This window comes from Nelumbo lutea, chromosome 4, assembly GCF_056320005.1.
Source record: "Nelumbo lutea isolate HS-2025 chromosome 4, American lotus-T2T, whole genome shotgun sequence".
Classification (NCBI taxonomy): domain Eukaryota; kingdom Viridiplantae; phylum Streptophyta; class Magnoliopsida; order Proteales; family Nelumbonaceae; genus Nelumbo; species Nelumbo lutea.
Window position 1 is genome coordinate 23,039,422 of NC_142687.1, and position 24,194 is coordinate 23,063,615.

At 36.6% G+C, this 24,194-nt stretch overlaps 2 protein-coding genes across 2 annotated transcripts in view; both read left to right on the top strand.

Moving 5' to 3' along the window:
- LOC148854594 (DNA topoisomerase, type IA, core) overlaps positions 1–2,784 on the top strand; it is an 89,781-nt gene extending 86,997 nt beyond the window's left edge. The window contains exons 19-23 of the mRNA XM_088986488.1: positions 504–615; positions 726–815; positions 1,065–1,130; positions 1,228–1,323; positions 2,242–2,784. Of these exons, the coding sequence (XP_088842614.1) occupies positions 504–615; positions 726–815; positions 1,065–1,130; positions 1,228–1,323; positions 2,242–2,364 (487 nt within the window). The 3' untranslated portion in view covers positions 2,365–2,784. The remainder of the gene's footprint in view (positions 1–503; positions 616–725; positions 816–1,064; positions 1,131–1,227; positions 1,324–2,241) is intronic.
- A 3,176-nt stretch (positions 2,785–5,960) lies between these two features.
- LOC148854595 (DNA-directed RNA polymerase 2B, chloroplastic/mitochondrial-like) lies at positions 5,961–24,080 on the top strand. The gene is made up of 19 exons (XM_088941482.1): positions 5,961–7,357; positions 10,608–10,820; positions 10,919–11,052; positions 11,166–11,232; positions 11,466–11,524; positions 11,805–11,922; positions 12,050–12,163; positions 12,301–12,432; positions 12,522–12,938; positions 16,250–16,300; positions 17,012–17,082; positions 18,763–18,847; positions 20,401–20,553; positions 20,679–20,753; positions 21,577–21,666; positions 21,795–21,842; positions 22,194–22,308; positions 22,384–22,487; positions 23,098–24,080. Exons 1-19 carry the CDS (start codon positions 6,419–6,421, stop codon positions 23,206–23,208), a joined length of 3,096 nt encoding a protein of 1,031 aa, XP_088797608.1. The 5' UTR covers positions 5,961–6,418; the 3' UTR covers positions 23,209–24,080.
- Positions 24,081–24,194: the final 114 nt, after the last annotated feature.

Genomic DNA, 24,194 nt, shown 5'->3' on the forward strand with positions numbered 1-24,194 from the left:
TGAAGTTGAACCCATCCAGCCCTGGGGCTTTGTCCCCATTTATCTTTTTTAGTGCTCTGATTTCTTCAATCTCGACCTCTCTTTGAATCCCTTGTAGAAATCCGACACCTTCCTTTGAATCCCTTCCCAAGTTAGTGGGCAACTTATCATTTTTCTCCTTTGTTCCCGATGTTTCTGGAATTGATCCCGATGTTTCAGGATAAACATATTGTTCAAATGAAATCCAAGACCAATGGATTCATCATCAGATAGTTCATTTGGGCAAGGGTAAAGTTGGGAATGGTTTTTTAAAACTAAAATTTTAGGGTTTTTGGTCCCTAGTGCTTAAATTAAAAAAAAAAGGATAATTTGATGGGCAGGAGAATTATGCCACATCATTTTTTTGATAGTTTAGTTACTGAAATAAATGCCTTGTCCGGGTAAGAATCCCTCTTGATGAATGTTCTGTTCCTTATTTTTCCCCCTTTATTTAAGTAGCTGAGTTATGTGTACTGGTGATACAGGTACATTGCTAAGATGATATATGGAGATGATGAAGAGGAGGTTACTCCTCAGAAGCAAGACATGTTTGCTGAGCCAAAATTGCTTGGTCTTAACCCTGGTTCTAATGAAAAGGTCTATGTCTCATCTTGGTTTTGACAGTAGTTATTCTTTGAGAATAATGACAGTTTTGTTGATGTTGTTACCACTGTGGGTCATCTGATGTAACAAATCCATTTTCTCAGGTTCTTTTGAAGAATGGTCCTTATGGGTTCTATGTTCAGCTTGGCGAAGATAGGAAAGGTTATGTACCAAAACGAGCCTCTGTTTCCCAGGTATATACCAACTTTCTTTATGCCCAATACAATTTCCTTCTGTTTTAAATTGAATATAACAGGTGACACAAACATCAATGTGACTAGCTGCAACTCTTTAGTTCACATTTCGTCTGTTAAAAGTTTCATATTTCCATGTCAACATCTAATAAACAATTACAACCATTTTATAGGATGAAATGCATTTAAGAAAGAATAGTAATTTTTACAATTATTACCTATGGAATCTGAAACAAAAATATATTTCAGATAAAGGATGTAGAATCCATCACCTTAGAACATGCTCTTGAGCTGCTGCGCTATCCTATATTATTGGTAAGTTTTGCTCCTAATTCATTAGTTAATGAAGTTATGTCCAATTCATGGGTAGTTTGATTAAGTTCAAAATTTTCCTCTATTTTAATTCCTGTAGGGGAACCATCCAGATGATGACCAACCAGTGTATTTAAGACTTGCAAGATTTGGGTTTTCGATTAAACATCGACGAACAATTGCGCCGGTGCCTAAGGTAATATCCTTCTATTGTCATTTCTTTTTTCTGTTCTGTTTTTTTTTTTTTGAGAAAAGGCCGTGCATTATATTATACTGAACAGAACTTGTACAAAGGCCTGTTCAATAAGATACTGCATGGGGGCTACTACACAATTAATTCCATATGCTAATTCTTCTCTCTTTCTTTAGTAGGTGCTTATCACAATTCACAAGTATTTTGTAGAATTGACTAATTTAATTAGTATTATGTCATCAACTAGGGCTATGTGGCATTCCTTCATATGTGGCAATTACTGAATTAATCATCATGCTGATGAGCATGAAACACCTTGCTGACTTGCATGCTTTCACCATGTTGAGCTTGTGGAGGCGTGTGGTTATAACAGTAGCTACTTTCTGAGTCATAAAATTGACTCATGAGTCATGACTTCATTCCCATCTCGTTGATTTGAGTATGAGCTAGAATATATGTTAAAAGGATATATCATCATGAGTTTATATTGCCTTGACCTTCTGCATCAATTTCCATGCTCGGCAGTCAGACTGAGACATGCCACTCGGTTGATGTTGATGTCCCATGAATTTGGGGTTGAAAATTGGAACTATTTTTCATCTATATTTCCTCCTTTCCTGCTTAATTGTGCATACAACTCCAAGTCCAAGATAATGGACTCTGAAACCTGAGAAACGTTCCGAATGATTTTGATATTTCCAATTTTTCTTATGATGTCCTCTTCACAATCCAATTTGTATCATCATCCATTCCTGTTTCTTATCAAATTACAATCTGAATTCATGGTGCAGCTGAATTGCTACAGACATTGTCAGGGCTAAATGCACTTAATAACTTTATGATTGTTGCTCATGCTATTATTACTTCTCTCTTTAAGAGCTGATTTTTCTTGTGTTTGGTTATTTTAAATTGTGGTTGCAGAATACAAATCCAAAGGACATCACTCTGGAAAAAGCATTGAAGTTTTTATTAAGTAAAGACGCAAAACGCTGTGGCCGGCCCAAGAGTAAGCCAAAGGTCGAAGAAGCCGTAGAAGCTATTTAGAGTTGATAAGCAATGGTGGGTACGTAGTTTGTTTGGATGATATGCATTTTATTAAGCCCACATTGCTTGACGGAGGTTCATGCATTTTTTATACCATTGAATCATGCGTTGAGCATAGGCAATCTCTCAAGTTGGCAATCGGATATTTTTTCATCAATGGAAGGGTGAGATGTATATAGTATCATTGATTTTGTTGTAAATCCAAGCCAATTTTGTATACAACTTTGCGCCCGTTTTAGTATCATGTTACTTTTGCAAGGAAATAGAATGCTGGGCATGATAAACCAGTTGTATGATTGTACTTTACTTTTAATGACATTACTTAGGATCAAGAAGAAAAGATGTGAGCTCATTCTGAAAAGTTTGTATAATTTGATTTCAATAATGAAATAGATATGGTAAATTTGAGTTACAAGACAATTGATCATTTGTCATAGAAACTGGTGTGGATTTTATTTTTCATTCAAAAATTAAATCACAAATTTATTTTCAAGAGAACTGCCATGGATACAAATTGTTTTCTCTTGCCCCTTACAAATGGATATGGTATTGTATAGAGTGCTGTGGAATAGTGGAAGTGTGGAACACTACATATTGTTGGAGTGAGGACTTGTTCAGAGTTGTACCCCTTACAATTGTATCTGAATCAATTTGTCGTTTCAGTCTTTCAGATGTAGTTCCGTCAGCCCATCAGTCCCATTTAACAACATTCTGGATGTGCCATCATATAATACATTTGATAGGGGCACATGGTACTGAAGGATTGGTCTATTTTTCAAGTGCCAAAATAATTTTTGGTTGTGAACTAACTTAATTTGATGTAATATATATTAATAATTTAATTGATTTAATCATTTAAGTAGTTTTGCGGATATACATAGAATTCCAATTTGATTTGAATATTGGATTTATATTGGTATGTGATGGAATTTGGATTGAAAATTAAACAATATTAATAGATTAAACTAAAAATGGTCAAAATATTATATATCGTTAATAAAATGAATTACAAATGACTTTGATATTGTTCTAGTAGGGAGTTAAGATTGTTTAGTCCCCTTGCTTTGTAATTTTCTTAATCTTAATTAATACATTTCACAGTTATTGATAAAAAAAAATGATTTTGATATTGTCTATTTTGAATGATATGAATTGAAAATAACTTGTATGAAACTAGGTTTGCAAATGTATCAGATTTAACCCATTACAAATAAAAATCTGATTCTTTTAAGTCAGATTTGGATATCCGTTAGTCATAATTGGATCCAAATAGGTCTGAAAACATGGTTGATATTTTTTAGTTGGAATGAATTTGGATATTGCTTTGTCCTATTAATTTGAGTATTAAAATTCTCTAGAATAATGGTGTATGCGGGAACTGCAAAAACATACTACATTGAACCAATCACGAACCACTGTTGACCCGGATGCTTGGACCATTTGGCCTAAGAATTGTCCAAGCAACTAGTTCCGTTTTATTCCAAATCCGGTCTTTTGTCAAAAACTGTTGACCCAGGTGGTCGAACCGTCAATTCATTCAATGATTTTTTGTCATTTTTTATTTTTAATTATTATTTTTTAAATTTTTTGTCATAACGTGCCATTCATCCGAATTGGACAATTGGACTGTCAACCCAAAAACTAGTGGCCAGAACTGTTCCATTACTGGTTCGTTTTTTAAAACCATGAAACCAAATTTATAATTAATATAATAACATAAACAAACAGGGAATGAATCCATAAATCTCAAGGATGCCAACATGTAACCCACTCCACCAATAATATACCCATACTCGACCAGGGCTATATGTACAAATGTTTCAATGTCAGTTGGCGTTGCCCTGGTTATCCCAAATCATGACTAGCACTAAGGATGTTAACAAAATTCGAAAATTTTGATTTTGAATTTGAGATTTGACATAATTGAATCCAATTAAATTTGAATAATTTAAATATTTAATTGATCAAATTCGAATATGACCTGATGTGATTCGATAAATATTAAAATTTGACCAAATTATTTAGGTTGCCTTTGGAAAAGGTGTAAATCCCGATTTGGTGTAATTTTACACCGTGGTCCACTTTTGTATGTATCGGTTGGGATGTAAAAGAACACCGATGACCGGTGTAATATTTCGATGTAAAACTCGATCGAACTGCCCATCGGTGTAAAAAGCAACGACTCTCTTCCTCCTGCACTATCACCATCGAGCTTCTTTCGCCAACATCCTCCACCATCAAGTTTCCTATTTCCGTCGTCGTTTTCCGACTCCATGCAACCCTCTTCTCTCTTCCACTCTCTCTCTCTCTCTCTCTCTCTCTTCTCTCTTCCACTCCACGCCTGCCCAAAAGACCAGAGCCTCTCAAAAGAAAAAAAGAGGGAAAGCAAAGCCATCGCCACCTCCACCTCTTCTTTTTCTCCACTTCACGGATCCATTTCGAATTGAAACTTGAAACTTTTCCCTCCCAAAAAACGAAAAAGAAAACAGAATTGACGACAGTAATAATAACATATTAGAGAGAGAGAGAGTATCAAATCGGTTTGGATTGGATTTCTGAAGCTAAAAGAGAAGTCCATTAAGCTTTTCTCCTTTAGATAAAACCCATAAATCTTTCTTATTTTATTTGTCTTTCTTCTTCTCTTCGCTATTGTTGTCAAGAAAATAGAGAGCTCAAACCAATAGGAAGAAAAACACCTAAAAATGGATTCAAGGGGTACCAGAGTAGAGAATGTTAAAAGATTTTTCCAGCAATTCGATATGAATAAAGATGGAGGTCCCAATAGGCAAGAAATGGTGTATCGATCTCGTCGTCGCCGAAAATCCTAGGGTTAAATGAGAAAATCAATGCAATCCTTGACGAGGTCTTCAGCCTACAAGGACTTCATTGACGGCAAAAATGGTCTCTCCTAAAGGTCTTCTCTGCACCTACGACGATGGTGCTGGTGATATTGATCGCGACTTTGATGCCCTAGATTTGGACTTAAATAACGGCATTGGTAAAGCTCCCCCAAGCTTCAACGCTTCTTCCTCAATAACCGCTTCCAAGCTCCCCTCAAGCTCCACATGCTTCCAAGGCTTGTAAAAAGAGGCATGAATATATCTAAAATGCCGATACAGTTACTTATGACCAAAATGATTATTTTCCAAACCTTCTAATCTTTTTTTTTTTTTCTTGAAATTGATTTATTTTTCAAATTTACCCTTCGTATTAATCACTCAAAAGTAAACTGTAATTTTAAATTAATTTTTTTATTGTTTATGAAATTTATATTGTTTTTTTCTTGTAGAAACCGACTCTAATAATAACCGTATGGATATTTTGGACATTTTGTACCTCTTATTAGATAATTCTAATTTCTAACTAAAGAACATCTACTTGCAACCTTGTTAAAAATTAAGAGAAATAATTTTATTTTTGGGGTTCAGTCCACCCCGGGTGGAATTAGGATTTCTAGAGGGCTACGAGTAGACTAGGAGGGGCTAAAATTCAAAATTTTGAGTTATTTCTTCATTTTTCTCGTAGAAGAAATAACCTGCTTTCACTGTTTCACACACTGGCACACTACACACATCACACTTGTCAGCCAAGTTTTCAACTTCGCCCATACCCATTTTTTCCAAGGACCAGAACCGGGTCGAACGACTTGGCCAGAACCCTAGTCGCTTGTCAGCCCTAATTTGGGGAGTGCGCGGTTTTAGGAGAAAGCATTTTCCTTCGAGAACTAGCCCGGTTGGTTGGTCGGCACGTCGAGGTTTGAATATAACTCGGCGAGTTCATAACAGTGTAAGCTCTTTTTTGGACACTTACTAGTGAATAGTGATAGAAACCAGACGGTAGAAACTGGAAAGAGGGAAGAAAAAAAGTGAGATGGATTAAGGTTTAAGAAGGGTTTAAGGCGGCAGCCGGCAACCACTCTCTCTGTCCATCTCCGATGTAATGAATTGGAGTCTTGTAAGGTTTAACTTGAAGTCACTTGCTCCAATCTATATATCATCTTCATTTTTCTCATTCTTGAGCTCTACTCATTTTCTTCGGAAAATTGTAAAATTTGATGTCAAGTAATGCAACTTTGATTTCCTCTACGAATCTAAGCAACAAGTTCGTTTACTTGATTCAAGTCGATAAGGCCACATTTTGCCCCCCAAACTCATCAAGGATAAGCACAGCGATGTGGAGACATATAGCAAGACGAGCTTCTTTAACGAAGGTTAGGCTTTCCCGCGACTCCTCTTCTATCTTACGCACTTTTGGTTTTATGGGTTTCTCTCAAGACTCGATATTGAACGATACAACCAGACCATTTGAGCTCAAAAGCAGCATAAGTTTTCGGTTTTCTGAAAGGAGTTTTCTCCGAAATGGGGAGTTACCATCCAAAGAAGATGAATTGGGAAGGCCCATTTTGGGGTGTTTTAGGAACCCAATCAGTCCTCCCAGGTTATCGAATCATCCAAAGGGTTATGCCAGTGTTGCCGAGGCTGTATGCTCAATGGATGCGGAGGAGGATTTGTCTGCCATCGACGAAATTCAGGAATTATTGGAGGAGATGGGCAAAGAAGAGAAGAAAGAACTTGAACTCAGGGATCAGAAGCAGATAAAATTGGTTGGAGGAATGGGACAAGGGAAGTACCTATTGCTTCGGAGGAGGCAAGTGAAGATTGAGACAGAGGCATGGGAGCAGGCTGCCAAGGAGTACAGGGAGCTTCTCATGGACATGTGTGAGCAGAAGCTAGCGCCCAATTTGCCTTACATGAAGTCTTTATTCCTTGGTTGGTTTGAGCCCTTACGTGATTGCATTGTAGCAGAGCAGGAATTATGTAGGAAGGGAAAGAACAGAACTGCTTATGCTCCATATTTTGATCAGTTGCCGGCAGAAATGATGTCGGTTATTACAATGCATAAATTGATGGGGTTGCTGATGACTGGAGGTGAACATGGCAGTTGCAGGGTGGTCCAAGCTGCTTGCCAGATCGGTGAAGCTATTGAGAATGAGGTCAGTGGTCTTTGTTTTGAAGCGAGTACTTGGTTTGTTATTACTTAAAAGTAATAGGAACCTTTTTTATGTAGAACTAATTTCTAGAGTGAATCTAGTTTGAACCTAATTTCTAGAGTGAATCTAGTTTGAACCTTTTTTTATCTCTTTCATGATGATTTAAGTTGCAAAATGTTCTGTACGAAAAGAATATAAGACGACCCATAACATTTTGTTCTTTAAATCTGTCATTTCTATAAATTGTACTTGCAATCATGTTACTGGTTTGCTGGATAAATGTCAAATTCGACAGAGGGTGCAGTAACCATTTTTTTCAGTAACAATTGAAATTTTATTGAAGTAACAAGTATATAGCAAAGTGCCAAGCACCCCTTATGGATAGCTAGCTTTGGTTAGCCATCATTCCATTTCAATAATTTCCACCTATTGAGACTAATTCCCAATACATCTGATTTCTGTTGGCCCCTTATTTTGCAAGCCCATCAGTTAAATTATTAGCTGATCTCAAATCCATCTGTAGACTTCTCTAGTTCTTGATTCTTATGCCAGCTTGTTGGTTTCCCTCATCATGTATCTGTATTTCCAAGGCCCTGCATAGTTCATTGTTATCCATCTGATAATTACTTGTGAATTTCTCTCAACCAATAAATCTCTTAAATTCTGCTGTTTTACCATCCTTAGACTATGTAGTACTGGTGTAGCCATATTTGAGCCTAAAACGAAAAACCGAACCAGTCGGTTTGGTGTTTTTAAAAAACGAGGGTACCGGTTCGGTTTCGGTTAACCAATATGGAAAACCGGCAGTTAACCGAACCGACCGGTATACGTATATTTCTATATATCTTATATATATTTATGTATATTGTATATATTTTTTATATATTATAAATTAATAAATATGCATTATATATAAATTTATTATTTAAAATATAATATTATATATATTTTTTATAATATATTGTAAAAATTAAAAAACCAAAAAACCGACGAACCGAACCGACGGTTAACCAAACCGGTCGACCAGTTAACCAATAGGTTTCGGTTACCGGTTTTCCAAAACCGGTACTACCAGTTCAGTTACAAAATATACCCCACAGTTCGGTTAACTGAACCGTGAGCACCCCTAGTAGCCCATAAAGAAAAAAAAAAAAAAAAAAAAAAAAAAAACAAGGGTTACTGGGTTCAAAGCTCAAAAGAGAATAAATAGGGTTCAATAACCATTATGATCCCATTTGAATGCATAACATGCCTTTGCCTATCTAAAAACAGGTTCTTTTTTCCCTTTTGTTGTTTTTTAACTTTTTTGTGAACTAGCACAATGCATGCATATCAACAAATAAAAAAATATATTGGTTTATTATCTTGCAAAAGATATTGCCGTGGTGCCTTGGAGGTTGCATTGATGTGAGGCTGTTTGCAAGTTTTGGCATTAAATAGTAAATATAACAAAGGAAAAAAGAACTTAAGAGAAAGAGAAGTACAATCACTGTCAGCTCTATAACACAAGGAAGTGTTTTGACCTCAATGAAGCAAACTGATGTTGAAATTGAACCAAGAGTCTTATTTTTAACTCTTGGATAGTTGGTTCTTTCTTGTTTCTTGTTGTTGTAAGGGGTTGATATTTTCTTGCGCATTTTTGTTTTAAGTGCAGGATCTTTTGTCTGGTGTGGTGAAGTTTCTTTCTCAGGGAAAGGGATGATTGTTTTTTCTCTGTGTAGGGTAGAGTGTTGAAAAAGTATATATTTTTGTTCTTTTTCTTATTCTCTTGGGTGATCACTGGTCACCTTCCTTTGTACTTTCTTTTTTATTTAATAAAACTTATTTTCTTTTATTATAAAAAATTTTGAGCCATGAATTAAAATTGTATTTGATTCCTTTTTTTGAATTGTTTTTGAATTTTATATATTTAACTCAATAAGTGAATCGGTTATAACTACATTTGTTTTTTTCTTGAATTTATTAATTACAAAGGCTTATGCATAGAGTTCAGTTTTTCTTATTTCCATGACAAGCATATCCTGAACCTTCTCCCAGATTTGCAATTTATGCTGATCCCCCTTCACATATATTACAGTTTGAGGGGGTTCCCTGGAGGCCTGAACATTGTAAGTGCATAATCAAGTAGCTGAAGGTTTACCTGATTCTGTATAGATTTTGCAGTATAACCTCAATTTATGGATCAAACCTTTCCTATGTTTACCTTACCCAGGGATCCTGAAATTGCATTTCTTTACTCTTTCCCCATTTAAGAGAATTCCTGGAACATATTTCTATGGCTAAAACCATGTGCTTTTTCCTGTTTGAGGGATGCAGAGCTTGAGGGAGAGTATTAACTCCTTCACACCACATTGTAAATGATTTACCGAAGTAATTGAAGATGTTTGAGAATTGTTTTGCAGGAAACCTCATATGTAGAGTACCTTTTCTACATTTTCCTCTTTTCACCAACGTTTTCTGACTCAATCACTCAATGCCCCACTTAAAAAGAATACCTAAATAATATTTTTTTGATCAGCAAGAATACCTAAATAACATTTCCACATCATCCTTTAATTCTCTTTTTTATGCCATCCGTTTTGTGCTTTTCTTTCTTTCTTGTCCAATTTTGTAAAGATAGAAAATGTAACACCAGAAATATCAGAAAAAGAAACACTGAAAAGAGGCAGTGAAGTCATTACTGATATAACTTCTTTAGTGTGACCAACCAGAAAAAGAACTTTGTTGACGTAAGTTACCTGTGGTTACTACTTATTAGCTATTTTATTTGATGTTGTTAACATTATTCAAGGAATGGATCCAATTAGGAAAAACTCTCACTGGCCCTTAGATTCCACAGTATATTCTTTAGATTCCACAATATTATTCCATTTTACTTTCTGATTTAATAAAGTTTGTAATCATCTTTCTCATTATGTTCTTGATTCTCAGCATGTTAGACCTTCTTTATTTCCTCCTTTTATGAATTAGTAATTTGGATTTGGAGTCAAGGGTGTAAGATATTTAAAACTAGCACATCCTTATGGGGAAGTGGTATTTCTTCTTTATCCTTTACATTTTGAATAAAACCAGGTCCTCTGGAAAAATTTGGAGGTCCTGTTCATCAAGCAAATAAAAGAGTTGTTTCTGGGCTTGCTATCCACTAATTGAATATATTTTTGCTTCCAAGTGATCCTCCTCCCCACCTTTATCATCTTGAATTTCCACCATCATTGGTGAACATTCATTTTTAAATATTGTTGGGATGGATCAGGTTAGAATACACAAGTTTTTGGAAAAGACAAGGAAAAAGACTGATAAGGATAAGAAAGCTGATGGCCGTGAATCTGATCCTGTAATCAAAGAACAACAAAGATTAAGGAAAAAAGTTACTGATTTGATGAAAAAACAAAAGCTGCAGCAAGTCAGACAGATAGTGAAGGGCCAGGATGATTCAAAGCCATGGGGCCAGGATGCTCAGGCTAAGGTATGTGTTCTTTATGGCATTTACTGGGGGAATAAGTTCTGGTTTCTTAAGCACAATGCTGTATGCGAAGGTTTACATTTCGTTTTTGTGTATTCCAGGTTGGGAGCCGTCTTATTGAATTATTGATGCAAACGGCCTATATACAACCTCCAGTTGATCAGTTGGCAGATGGTCCACCAGATATTCGACCTGCTTTTAGACACACCCTTAAAACTGTTACTAAAGAAGCACAGTGAGGATTCTGTCCTATCTTGTTGATTTACAAAGCTAGATATGAAATTCGTTGTTTATCACCACTAAACATTATTAATAGGACAGTTTTTTTCCCTTCTTCTCTTTCAACAGGAAAACTAGCAGAAGATATGGGGTTATTGAATGTGATCCCTTAGTTCGCAAAGGGCTAGAGAGAACTGTAAGTTAAACCTAGAACTTTGGTAGAGACTGGTGTTGCTGTCTGAGATTTGGTACTCTGCTACAAATAAATTTACTTTTCTACCGTGTGTGTGTGGGTAGCTGTGTTTGCATGTTTTAATTACATGAGACATCTTCAAATGAAAAACTGTTTTCTTACAAATTATAATCACTGCTTCAGTCATGAGGGCCTTAAGAATCTTATGTCATAAAAATTGCTCCTTTTTATAACAGGCAAGGCACATGGTGATCCCTTATATGCCAATGTTGGTTCCTCCAGTCAACTGGACAGGGTATGACTTCCAGGTTCTATTAATTTCTGTATTTCTGCATTTCAGTTTTTATTCATTTTCTGACTTGATGTTTAGTTCATCTGACAACCTAAGTTCTGACTGGTGAAACTGGAATTTGTCAAATAAGATGAGCTATTTGATGATTTGATCACAAACATTTTTATCTATTTGGATTGGGAACTATATATAATTATAAGCTAATAACTGCATACTGGTTGGTTATTCACATGAAGCCTGTGCTTATTTTGTTTTATGGTTATTCTTTTACATCTTCTGGAAGATATGATAAAGGTGCATACCTGTTCCTACCATCTTATGTCATGCGAACACATGGAGCAAGACAACAGCGGGAAGCAGTTAAGAGGGCTCCCAGGAAACAATTAGAACCAGTTTTTGAGGTTTGAGAACTTTGGATTTGTTTTTAGTTTTGTATCTTTTTACAACAATGATGCTGTGGATTTTGTTATCACTCTTCTGCTTGTTTTTTGTTGCAATAGTGACTCAATGGTGTTCTAAACTGTTTAGGCCCTTGATACACTCGGCAATACCAAGTGGAGGGTTAATAAAAGGGTTCTCAGTGTTGTAGACCGAATATGGGCCAGTGGCGGTCGTCTTGCAGATTTGGTTGATCGTGAAGATGTGAGTCACATTTTCTTTAGTGGATGAATTTTTAGAACTTTTTCATCCTTGTTTTTGAATAAATATCAGTTCACAATTGTTGTTCAAGCACATAGAAACAAACATGAAGAACCTGAATATGTTCTTATTCTCTACAGGTTCCTATTCCAGAAGAACCTGATACAGAAGATGAAGCAGAGATCAAGAAATGGAAATGGAAAGTTAAAGCTGCTAAGAAGGAGAACAGTGAGAGGCATTCACGACGATGTGACATAGAACTTAAACTCGCTGTAAGAAGATTTCTTGTCTACCCCATAAATTGGTTATTGTAATAGATGCTCCATTATACAGTTGACCAACTGTCCTTATTTGAGAGCAGGTAGCTAGGAGAATGAAGGATGAGGATGGCTTCTTCTACCCACACAACCTTGACTTCCGAGGTCGTGCATATCCCATGCACCCATATTTAAACCATCTTGGTTCAGACCTGTGCCGGGGAATCTTGGAGTTTGCAGAAGGGCGTCCTCTCGGAAAGTCTGGCTTGCAGTGGCTGAAGATACATTTGGCAAATTTATATGCTGGTGGTGTGGACAAGTTATCCTATGAGGGTCGAATAGCATTTACTGAGAATCACTTGGATGATATATTTGATTCTGCAGACAGACCACTTGAAGGTAGGCGCTGGTGGCTAAATGCAGAAGATCCATTTCAGTGCTTTGCAGCATGCATCAATCTCTCCGAGGCATTAAGAAGCTCTTCACCAGAGACTACCATCTCCCATATGCCTGTTCACCAGGTACTTTCTCTTGGAATAGTCAGAAGTCTGTTCTTTGTAAATTATCTTTGAGGGAATTATCATGTAAGGAGACTGTAATTACATTATTTTTTTTATGGGATATTATTAGGAGTTTAGAACCTTCTTCTCTATTCATGGGAAGGGGAGCAATTTTGTTAGGCATTTATGAGAATATTACACATATACATACATTCTTTGAGAGACAAAATCTCTTATCTCTCCTCTTTTCTTTTCATTTCCTTGTTACAGTTGTGCCCAAAACATTCGATTCACCCTACCCCTTGTTTTGCTAAAGCATCAGCCATGCTATTCGATGACCATTGCACTAATTGAGGCCTCACTTCCATCTTCCTAGTTATCCACTTAAATTTCTTGGATTCATTTTGATAAGTATATGGAGCATTGTCGTCATTCTTCAACCATGCTATTAACGATTTTGAATCTCCACAAATAATCATTTTTTTATTCATTATCCTAGCCTTGTACACCCCATCCAAAAGGCCCTTGATTCCCATACTGCTCCCATCAAAATTCAGTTTAACATAATATTTTTCTGGTGCTATCTATACTCCATGTATTTTATCCTTTTTTGAGGTTGACCCTGCTACTTTTATCCATTTTCTTGTAATGTCTTATGTGGAGAAGGGAGAAAATCTTTCTGGTGTTATTACCTAATGGGCCACTTTTACTATGATGCATTCTATTAGAGCTTCTTTGCTCCTTTCATTCTCTGAAAATTCTTGCATTCCTTTCTTCCCATATGGTCCACATAGTTACAACCCATCATCAGATCATAAATTTCAAAACTAATTATTCTTCGTTACATTTATTTGTCCATAGAAAACAAACAAACAAATAAACAAACAAACGAACAAATAAATAAATAAATAAATAGATAAATTTCTTTTGAACATGCAAAGTTAATTGAACATTGGAGAAAAGACATTGAACCTATCTCTTCATTTTTAGTTCCTTTAGACTCCACTTCTGGTTTTGGTGGAACCTCGGCCTGCAAAGGGCAATTAGGGATACAGACTTGGACAGCCTCTTACCTTTATTAGCCATCATTGAGAATATCTTCCTTGATCCTAATAGGGAAGACACCAGAATTTGGATCCCTTCTACTTCAGGAACCTTCTCTTGTGCTTCGTTTTTTGAAACCTTAACTCAGTCATCTGTCCCTTCTGGTGTGTCCTTTCCGATTAAGGAATTTTGGAGCAAGCCCATTCCTCCTCAGGTTGGGTTTATTTGTTGGGAAATTTTCCTGGAAATAATAAATACAAATGATCTACTTCAGAAAAAGAGACCCAATTCTTGTTTACTTCCTAATAGATGCTCTCTCTGTAAAAATGATGGAGAATCCGGTTACCACCTTTTGGTCTCTTGTAAGGTTACGAAAACTGTTTGGGAGTGGGTACTTTCTCGCTTTGGGTGTACTTGGAACCCTCCTGAGAGTGTCCAAGGTTTGTTCTCCCCTTCGTTTTTCAGATGGCCTAAGAAGCAAGGGAAGATGATAAGGAGGAGTATTAGGGCAGCCATGTGTTGGTCACTATGAGAGGAAAGAAACTCTCGAATATTTTCAGAAAATGAAAGATCCCTGGAAGAACTATTAGACCTAATACTTTTAAGGGCTGCCCACTAGTTAAAAACTATGGAACTGTTCTCAGACTTTCCTATTGTTGACCTGTTAAGAAACTGGAAAGAGATAGCAACCTCTACTCTATGTAAGAGGACTCTTAGTCCCTTGTGGTCCCCTCCTCCCTCCGGATTTATAAAAGTGAATTTTGATGGCAGTAGCATAAGGAATCCAGGGCCCTCTGGGATTGGGGGAGTTTTCAGGAATGAGGAAGGGATTGTTATTGCTCTGTTCTCAGCCCCTATTGGAGGATACTCTATTAGGGCTGAGATCCTTGCAGCTTTGGAATGGGTTCAAAGAGCAAGGGAACTAAATATCAGTTGGCTGATTTTGGAAGGTGATTCAAAGGTGGTGATTAGCTGGTTGAAGAAAGAAGACAGTGGCTTGTGGAGTTACAATAATGAAAATAAAAAATTCTTATGGCTATGTAGAGGCATTGAGATACAATACAGCTGGGTGAAAAGGACTGCTAATTCTTTTGCAGATGGGTTGGCCAAGCAAGGGGTGAATAGGGAGGCTATTTTTTAATCTTCTTTCATTGTAATTTTCTGATGGGAAGATAAGAGTCTTATCTCCCCCTTTTTTGTACCTAAAGCTTCATAATTCTTAATAAAGTTTCTGTTATTGATAAAAAAAAAATGGAGAAAAGACATCGAAGATGTGCAAGGGAGCTCCTAGGACGTGTGGAAAACAGTATTAATGTATAAATTCATCAATTATCTTTTCATTTGTGTCTGTTATGTGTCTTATACCACAGTTATGGTCATCCAACATCCAAACTGATTGTGTCTTTTGTCTCATGCTACCAATCTATTATAATGAATTCTGAAGGATAAAGCAAAAGTCTCCTCCAGGGTATTGGATAATTTTGGGTGCTTTTTTCTGTTTTTAAATTCATACGCATAAACTAATGTATAAAAGCAAATTTGTGTTGCAAAACTTTGCAGGGAAAAGCCCAAACCAAAATTTCCTGGAATAACCTTTTTAATTGTGTTATAATCTGGTCCCCATGTCCTAGAAATTAATGGGGTTGCAACTTGGGTGGGTCCAACCCAAGCCTGGACCACCCAACCTGAAACTTAACATGGGCTAGGCTTGAACTTTTGGTCCTCCAGTTTTTCCCCCGAGGCTGTGCCTGGGCCTAGCCCTTAGGTAGCCCATGCCTGGCCTGAGTCCAGCTTGAAACCTGCTCTAGCTTACATGCATACATGCATATGTACAAAATTACAATATTCCTATTTAATGCTTTAAACTAGTGATAATAAATAGGTTTATAGCAATTTTTAATACATTGGATGTAATAGACCCACTTTAACTTGATTGACCAACACGTGTCCAGCCCAGGCCTGAGCCCAATCTAAATGGGTTGGGCACATCAGAAATGAAAGACCAGCTGTACCCAGCTTGAGTTATTTTATATTATCTTATGTGACATGGAAATGCCAAGAACATGGCATGGACGAGGTGGACTGTCCGACAAGAAATTTATACTAAAAGTTGAAATGTTAGAGACAGACATCACACCAATTTTGACATGTCCATGCAACATGAACGCTATTATAACAACACAGTTTTTTTTTTTTTTTTTGTATAAAAAACAGACAGGTTTGTCTTGATCCTCTCAGACTGGAAAGCTTGATCCAGTAAGGTTTATGTCTCTATTTTATGCTTTCAGGATGGATCATGTAATGGCTTACAACACTATGCTGCCCTTGGAAGAGACAAGGTAATAATCTTTCTATTTTCATTATTATTTGGTATTAGTTTTTGCTACTAATTTCTGGTTATGATAGTATCCATGTATGTATTTGAAGATCTTTTATGCAGATATGTCATAAGTCATAACTTGTTTTTCATGTTCATCAAATAAAAGGAATGATTACTTGCATCATTCATGAAAACAATGTGGCAAGCATACATACATACATGAAAACAATGTGGCAAGCATCATTCATCAAATACAGTGCCTCATTGGACTGGACCATACTCTGAAGTTGGTCTATCACTTGGCTAAAAATCAAACTGGCAGCATGATTTGGTGAGCACAATCAGATGTTTTCGATATTTTGTGTTCTTCATTTTGTTTTTTATTTGGGATAATTAACTTTTTTTTCTTGAAGAAAACAGAGATATTTTATTTCTAAGATAATCTGGTTAAAGAAATATTTTACTCTTTATGCGTGATTGTGTGTCAAGCTTATTTTACTACCAAGCAATATAATCTGCCTTTTCATCAGCTTTCCTTTTTTTTTTTTGATTGCTAAATGCAGGGTCAATGGTTATCTTGTTCATTACCTTCATGAGATCACTGTATTGATTGTCTGGTAGATGGAACTAGGAAATGCATTTTGCACTAAATAGTTCACTGCTTCTTGATATTTCTATTTATTTTATTTTTGTGTTTTGTTATTGAAATGAAATTGTTTCATTCATTCAGTTGGGAGCAGCTGCCGTGAACCTGGTTGCCGGAGAGAAACCTGCAGATGTTTACTCAGGAATAGCTGCTAGGTATGCTGATTCCTTAAATACATGAAAGCATGCTTTTTTAAAGCCATTACCCTCCTCCCCCACCCCTGTATAAGTTTTTGTATAGGAAAAATAGTTAAAGAAATAGAGGACAAAAGGATGGGGAGTGTGAAAAGAAAATGAAAATTATGATGATATGTGATATTCATTTTATCCCAGGTACCTGTGTTGGACTCAACGTGGTATGGATGTGGATATTGATGTGTTTGACCTGTCAAATCTATGCCCATTTTTCTGTGCCAAGTTTTGATGGATTGGGTGTTTATCCATCTAATTGAACATGCAACCAGCATTCATTAACTGGTTTTTTTTTTATCAATAACACTTTCATTAAATCATCAATAGAAGATTTACAAGAGGAAGGCAAACACACTTATCTTCCAAGAGCAACAAAGAACCTCAAGAAAAGGAAAAAAAGGAAAAAACACTAAAGTTACAGCTTAGCCCAAAACAGTGAATCCCTTTTTGCCCCTTGTTTAGCTAAACCGTCAGCTAGGGAATTAGCCGATCTTTTAACCCAACATATCTTAACTTCCATCTCCCACACCCGCCACTTGAATTTCATCCTCTCATTGTTGTACTTCCATAAGCCATTGTTATCTTTAATCAGCCACCCTATCACCACCTCTGAATCCCCTTCAATTATGAGTTTCTTGATGTTCAACTCCTTAGCTTTCTGGACTCCTTCCATAACTGCAAAGATCTCAGCTCTAAGGGAGTCACCCACTCCAATTGAGCCTAAGAACATGGCAGAAATGACCCCATTCTCATCCCTAAAAACACCCCAATCCCCGATTGTCCCAGATTTCCCCTACTACACCCATCAAGTTTAATTTCAAGAATCCACCAGGTGGAGGGGTCCAAGCCACAATCATTACTGACTTGGTCTGTGTGCAATTTGCAATTTCACCCCACTTCCTCAACATGTCATCCACAGTGTAATCTGTGAATAGTTCCAAAGATTTCAGCCACTGTACAGCCCTAATATGTATGATAGCCCTCAGATCTGCTGCTTCTCTCTCAGCTTCTGAGAATATCCTGGAGTTTCTTTCTTCCCAAAGTGTCCAACATACTGCAGCCCTTAGTCCTCTCCACATAGTCCTTCCCTTTTTTATCCGCCACCTGAAAAAAGAAGGGGAAAAAAGGCCCTGCAAGTCTTATGGAGGATTCCAGCTACATCCAAATAGGGAGAAAGCCCATTCATTAACTGGTTTGATTAAGATAAATGTTGCAGTTAAGTTGAAGCTTGAAAATATACAGAATTCAACAAGGAATACCATCTAATGAATGAATAATAGACTGCGACTTCTAACTGCTTTTATTAGACCTTCGAATTGCCTAGCCAGATGTCCAATTGATGCCTAGATGATGCTTTAAGCACACTGTTTAGGCATAAGAGCTTTAAGAAAAAAAAATGTATACTACAATAGTTCGATGCGTACAGTGGAAAATTTTCTTGCTAGGCAGAAGCCACAAGGCCTGTAGTATTTTGAACCTTACAGCCAAGTTTGATAAGTAATTGAATTTCATACTTGCTTCATAAAACTTGTTAAATATTAGTAATAATTATCACATACATTCTACGATTATTGTGAAGTAATATAATTGTATAAACCTTTTATCTCCTGAGAGGTGGTCTAATCTAGAATGTTTATAATCCAGAGTTCTTGATATCATGCGAAGAGATGCAGAGAAGGATCCAGAAACTCATCCAAATGCAATGCATGCTAGGGTTTTAATTAATCAGGTTGGTTTGTTATTCTCAGGCCCTTGTTATTTTGAATGGTATTTTGTAATTTAGGATGGGGAGGGTTTGTTAAAATATGAAAATGTTTCAACCAGGTTTTTCTCTTTCTTTTAGTTTATATTAGTATGACTTATGGACAGTGTTTTAACAACACAGTAATTTTAGTGTTTGAGGCACAAGGTGCAAGGTGACGCACACACCTTTTTGAAGCAAGGCACAAGTTTTTGAATATTTTGAAAAATATAAAAAGATAAAGGAAAGATAGTAATGCATAAAAAATGTAAACGTGAATTTTAAAAGAAATTAAATATTTTAAAAAGCCTATTAGCTCAAATTAAAACACAAATATAACAGATAAAACATATCTAAAATGAGATTGTATAATTAAAAGCAAGCATATGCCAATTGTACCAAATTGCTTCAAGCAGTTTGGTTGTGTGATGTTAAACGTCTTGCATTCATGATCCTAGGAAACTGGTCTTCAGCCTCCAGAAAGGCCTCTTGAGGCAAGTTCAAATCCAAACAAGACCATGCAGGGCAGGGGTTTGAGGTGGCTCCTCGATCTAAACTTTTGGCCTCTCTATTTAAAAACTTTTGGCATCAGGAATTGGATATTAGTCATATTGTTGTTGCTTCTTTAAAGGAAATTTTGCCATTTGAGAACCTTAAAGTCAATCAACCATGGCCCATGGAGAAAAGAGAAGAAAAGTAGAAGAGAACTTGAATAAGGTGTGGCAGCTTGTTGTTTATCTGTCCAGCCCTACTGTTAACTTTTATATGTAGTCATAATAAAGGAGGAAAAACAAGTCTGCCCTCATTAGGCAACAATAGCAAAATACAACAAGTATAAGACTACGCCCACACCCATTCAGCCCAATAAAAAAGAAAATAAAATTACAAATATGCAGCACCCTAGCTCACACAGTTTATGGCTTGCAGCAAACCTATTTGCAAGATTAAAGCTTTAAGAAGTTTTTGTTTTTGTTTGTCTTAAAAGGTAATAGGCAATTACTAGTGTACAAACAGCAATACAAGTTAATTTAGAAGTTGATAAATCATTATAAAGGTGTCAATCCACAAAAAATAGGAAAAAAAAAATTTAAAAGGTGGGCACCTGGGCTGAGGCACATGCCTAGACACACCAAGCATGTGCCTTTTGAAAGGGGCTGCACCAAGCAGGGTGCCAGATGGCTAGTTGCTAAGGTCTCTGGCTTGTTGTAGTGGAGACTTGGGATCGAAGCCCTCCTACACCAGGGATGGGGTGGGGGGGTTATGGGTTTGGGGGATGGGCTGCCCCTGTTGTATAGTCCCATAAAAAAGGGAAGAAAAGGAAAGAAGTAAAGAAAGAAAGCAAGAAAGAAAGGGGCTGCACCTGGTTTCAGACAAGGTGCATGTCTTAAAATGTTCCTTGCTTGTGTGCATAGATGCACCATAGGGGTGCCTTTTAAAACACAGTTTATGAATTAGATAATTTTAAACATGTCTGGTTGTACTGGTTTTTTCCTGATTTGGTATTTGACTAATAGTTGCTCTTGGCAATTGGACATCTCTAGGTGGATAGGAAATTGGTGAAGCAGACAGTGATGACATCTGTCTATGGTGTCACATATATTGGAGCCCGTGACCAAATCAAGAGGAGGTTGAAGGAACGTAATGTCATTGCAGATGATTCGGAGCTGTTTGGTGCATCTTGTTATGCAGCAAAAGTAAGTGGTAGATAGAACTACAGTACTTTATAAGTTAATTTCGAAAGATGTATGACATCCTTTCATTTATATGTCATAGGAGATGTATAACAATGATATTTTATTTTCTTTTGTTGCTTGAATAGACCACCTTAACTGCATTAGGCGAGATGTTCGAAGCTGCACGTAGTATCATGAGCTGGCTTGGTGATTGTGCAAAGGTATGTGTGTTGTTTATTTTGTGACTCATACACATGTTATTCATGTAAAATGTTGAAAATGTGCCATCTCATCATCTGAACCTTGTCCCAACTGTATGGGGTTGGCTACATGAATCCTGTTTTGTCATTCCATTCAGTTTAGTACCATATCTATTGTTAAATTATGAGTGCTTAAATCGTTTCTTACTACAGTCCATTTCCCTAGCTCATCTAACCCCTTCAATTTGCAATGGTCCACTTCTTACCTCTAGTGCATGACATGAATTTTGTTGTATTAATTATTTATTTGTGGATTTGGACTATGAGGCAAAATAAGTTTTCATATATTTAAGTTTTTAGAAAACTAAGTTTGATCATACGAGCTATGATGATTTGTGATAATATATGCTTTTCAGAGCATTGGGCAATGGGTATGACTATTATTGAGTTATGAATGCTCATACCTTTCCTAGTACCCATCCAATATCCTTTTTGGAGGTCCAAACAAACGCATTCTTGAAAAGTTTCTGGAGAAAATATTCTATGTTCATCTCGAGTGAGTTCTCTTAGAACTCAAGCACAGCTTCAGGCCAGAGGAATAATCTCTCATTCATCAAATCACAGTATCCTCAACTAATAAGTCTTTTGTAGCCCATACAAAAGAATGGTATAAGACCTTAGAGGGAGAGAAGCTAGGCTAGGTTCTCACCTATTCACCAGTTTCTATGGGCCTTGTGAAGTTTATCCTTAACATTTCTCACTTTTTGTCCATCAGAATTTTCATTAATTTGTTCTGTTTTAGAGGCTTTATGCCTGCTAACTATGAAGCTTGAACATCAACCAGATAATTGCTTCAGAAAATCAGCCAGTGCGGTGGACTACTCCTCTTGGGCTTCCTGTTGTGCAACCCTACCGCAAACTAGGAAGGCACCTCGTAAGTGATCGCTGATTATATTTTATATGCATACTTAAACATATGTCCATACTGTGTTCTTTTCTTGTAATAAAACATTATCACTATTTTATGCTATTGGGCCCTATTTTGGTTTAAATTGAGTGCAGATTAAAACTTCCCTTCAGGTTTTGACACTACAACGAGAAACTGACAAGGTAATTACTGCTATCAGCTTCATCTGCCCACTGCCCTAAAAGTCCTTGAAGTTACCAGTTTTGTTGTAGTCACATGCATCTTACTCCATGCAAACTTCGCTGCTACTATCTCAAGATGTGTTTTAAAAACAACTTTTAAGAAAATATGTTCCTGGATGCATATTATTGGTGATTTAAAATGCTGTCATCAATAATGCTTTTTTCAACTGCTTGTAGTAATCATATAAGATGATGACTGCAGTTGACACTGGATATGTTCATTAATTGTTGAAACTGAATTACCACTTAACATTTGGTATGTGTGTGTTTCCCTGTAAAACTATTCTCTTACTATTATTTTGACTATTATAGGTCATGGTCAAGCGGCAGAGGACTGCCTTTCCACCCAACTTTGTTCACTCTCTTGATGGTTCCCATATGATGATGACTGCAGTTGCTTGTAGGAAAGCAGGCTTGAACTTTGCAGGTTGATAGTGAATATCCATATTTTTCTCTCTTACTATTTTTTATTTAGTTATTACATCTGACCTTCCCTTTACAGGAGTCCATGATTCATATTGGACACACGCATGTGATATTGACGAAATGAACAAAATACTCCGAGAAAAGTTTGTTGAACTCTATGAGAAGCCGATACTAGAGAATGTATGGTCTCTTCATTCTGAGATTGCTTTGTCACAGTTAGAAATTGAAAATCTTTGACTTCCAATTGCTTTTAGTATGAGAAAGGCTACTTTCTCTTCGTGTATATTGTACCTCTTGTACTATCTTTAAATCATTAATATAAATCTTGTTGATAAAAAAAGGCTACTTTCTCTTTGAGGGAATCATGAATATGTACTGGACAAAACAAAGCCTGTCCCAAATATATGGGTTCCACTTCAAGATTCCTGTTTTGCCACTCTCTATCAGTGGATGGTGTTAAATCCTTAAGTTGACATTTATCAGAGTTCTAGCAGCTAAAATTATGTAGTACTTGTAATTCTGATTTTATATATCATTAATAAAATTATGTAGTACTGGAATACATGTACTTTGTAATTGTAAATGCTGGAAATGTCGGGAAAGTGTCAACTGAAGACCAATCAAAAAATAACGTCAGCTGAAGGATCAGACACCATCTGTTGAATGACACCAATCAAAAAATAACTTTTTACTAAGAGAGGTTGCTTAGCCATCTCTTGGGAGTCCGAACTGTAAGTTGGCCTTGCTACATTGTATTAATAAGCTTACATGTTCCTGCTTTCATGCACAGTTGTTGGAGAGCTTTCAACAGTCCTTCCCAACATTAAATTTCCCTCCTTTGCCAGAGCGTGGAGATTTTGATTTACGGGAAGTTCTGGACTCGCCGTATTTCTTCAACTGATCTGCAGCTCAGTGCTTCTCTTATTCATGCTCCTGTATTAGTATTCACTACCTTTTCTATTAAATTGCAAGGAAATGAAAGCTTTTTTTGTATTCTTTTCATTCATGGATTGACAAAGTACAAGGTGAGTCTGGAAGTAGGTTGCATTGCCTACAATACCATCGAGGCATTCAGCTCTATTCATGTGAATATCTCAAATCAAGTTGTCTTCAAACATTAAAGTGACCGACCAGGTTCCACTCTGTAGTTGAACCAGCTTTGACAACACTGGTCTTCGGGGATGATGACAGATTATCATAGAAGAACAACAGAAGACACCGTGTGGGGGAAGGAAGCTTTCCAAAACTGACTTACTAGCAAGGTGTTAGAAGTAGTACATGAACTGGTTAGAGAATGAATAAGATGGCAGTGATACGCAGCAGGATTAGCTGAATAAACAGACCCTACAGTTGGTATATGCATGAAGCAAGTTGTCCTTGACAAAGCTCCGATGGGTGTAAAGCAAGAACAAGGTAAAGCTGCGGATATCAGTGATGAATGCCATGTGACAATGCTCTAAGCAGATGATCTAATTGAAACAGACTGAAGAAGGTATTCCAATTTCCAACTTCTAGCGCACTACACTGCAGGATAATCATTGACCTTTAAATGTGTAAAGAGAGCAGATCCCATTGAAGGTTGTTTAGAAACTCCATTGGCCTGATCTGTGTGGCTTGTATGTGTCCGTTGTGGTATTCAATATTTTTCAGTCTCTGTATCAATATCTTGAGACTTGTATATGCGCAGAGCATACCTGTATCTTGCTTTATTCTTTGTTTGAACAATACAAAAGTGAAAATGATATAAGTTGCCATATTGGCGAATTTGAGAAATAATCATGAGTTGCATGACATCCATGTGTATGCACTGAAACATGCAATGTTAGTAAAGAAAGTTGATTCCATTTAACCTGGTTCATTATCTTTTTTTTTTCCTTTTTCAGTGGT

Coding starts and splice junctions, on each gene's coding strand:
- LOC148854595 (XM_088941482.1), top strand. CDS start 6,419: ATGTCAAGTAATGCAACTTTGATTTCCTCTACGAATCTAAGCAACAAG. Junction 12,939..16,249: donor CCCATATGCCTGTTCACCAG/GTACTTTCTCTT, acceptor TTATGCTTTCAG/GATGGATCATGTAATGGCTT. Junction 22,488..23,097: donor AGAAGCCGATACTAGAGAAT/GTATGGTCTCTT, acceptor TTTCATGCACAG/TTGTTGGAGAGCTTTCAACA.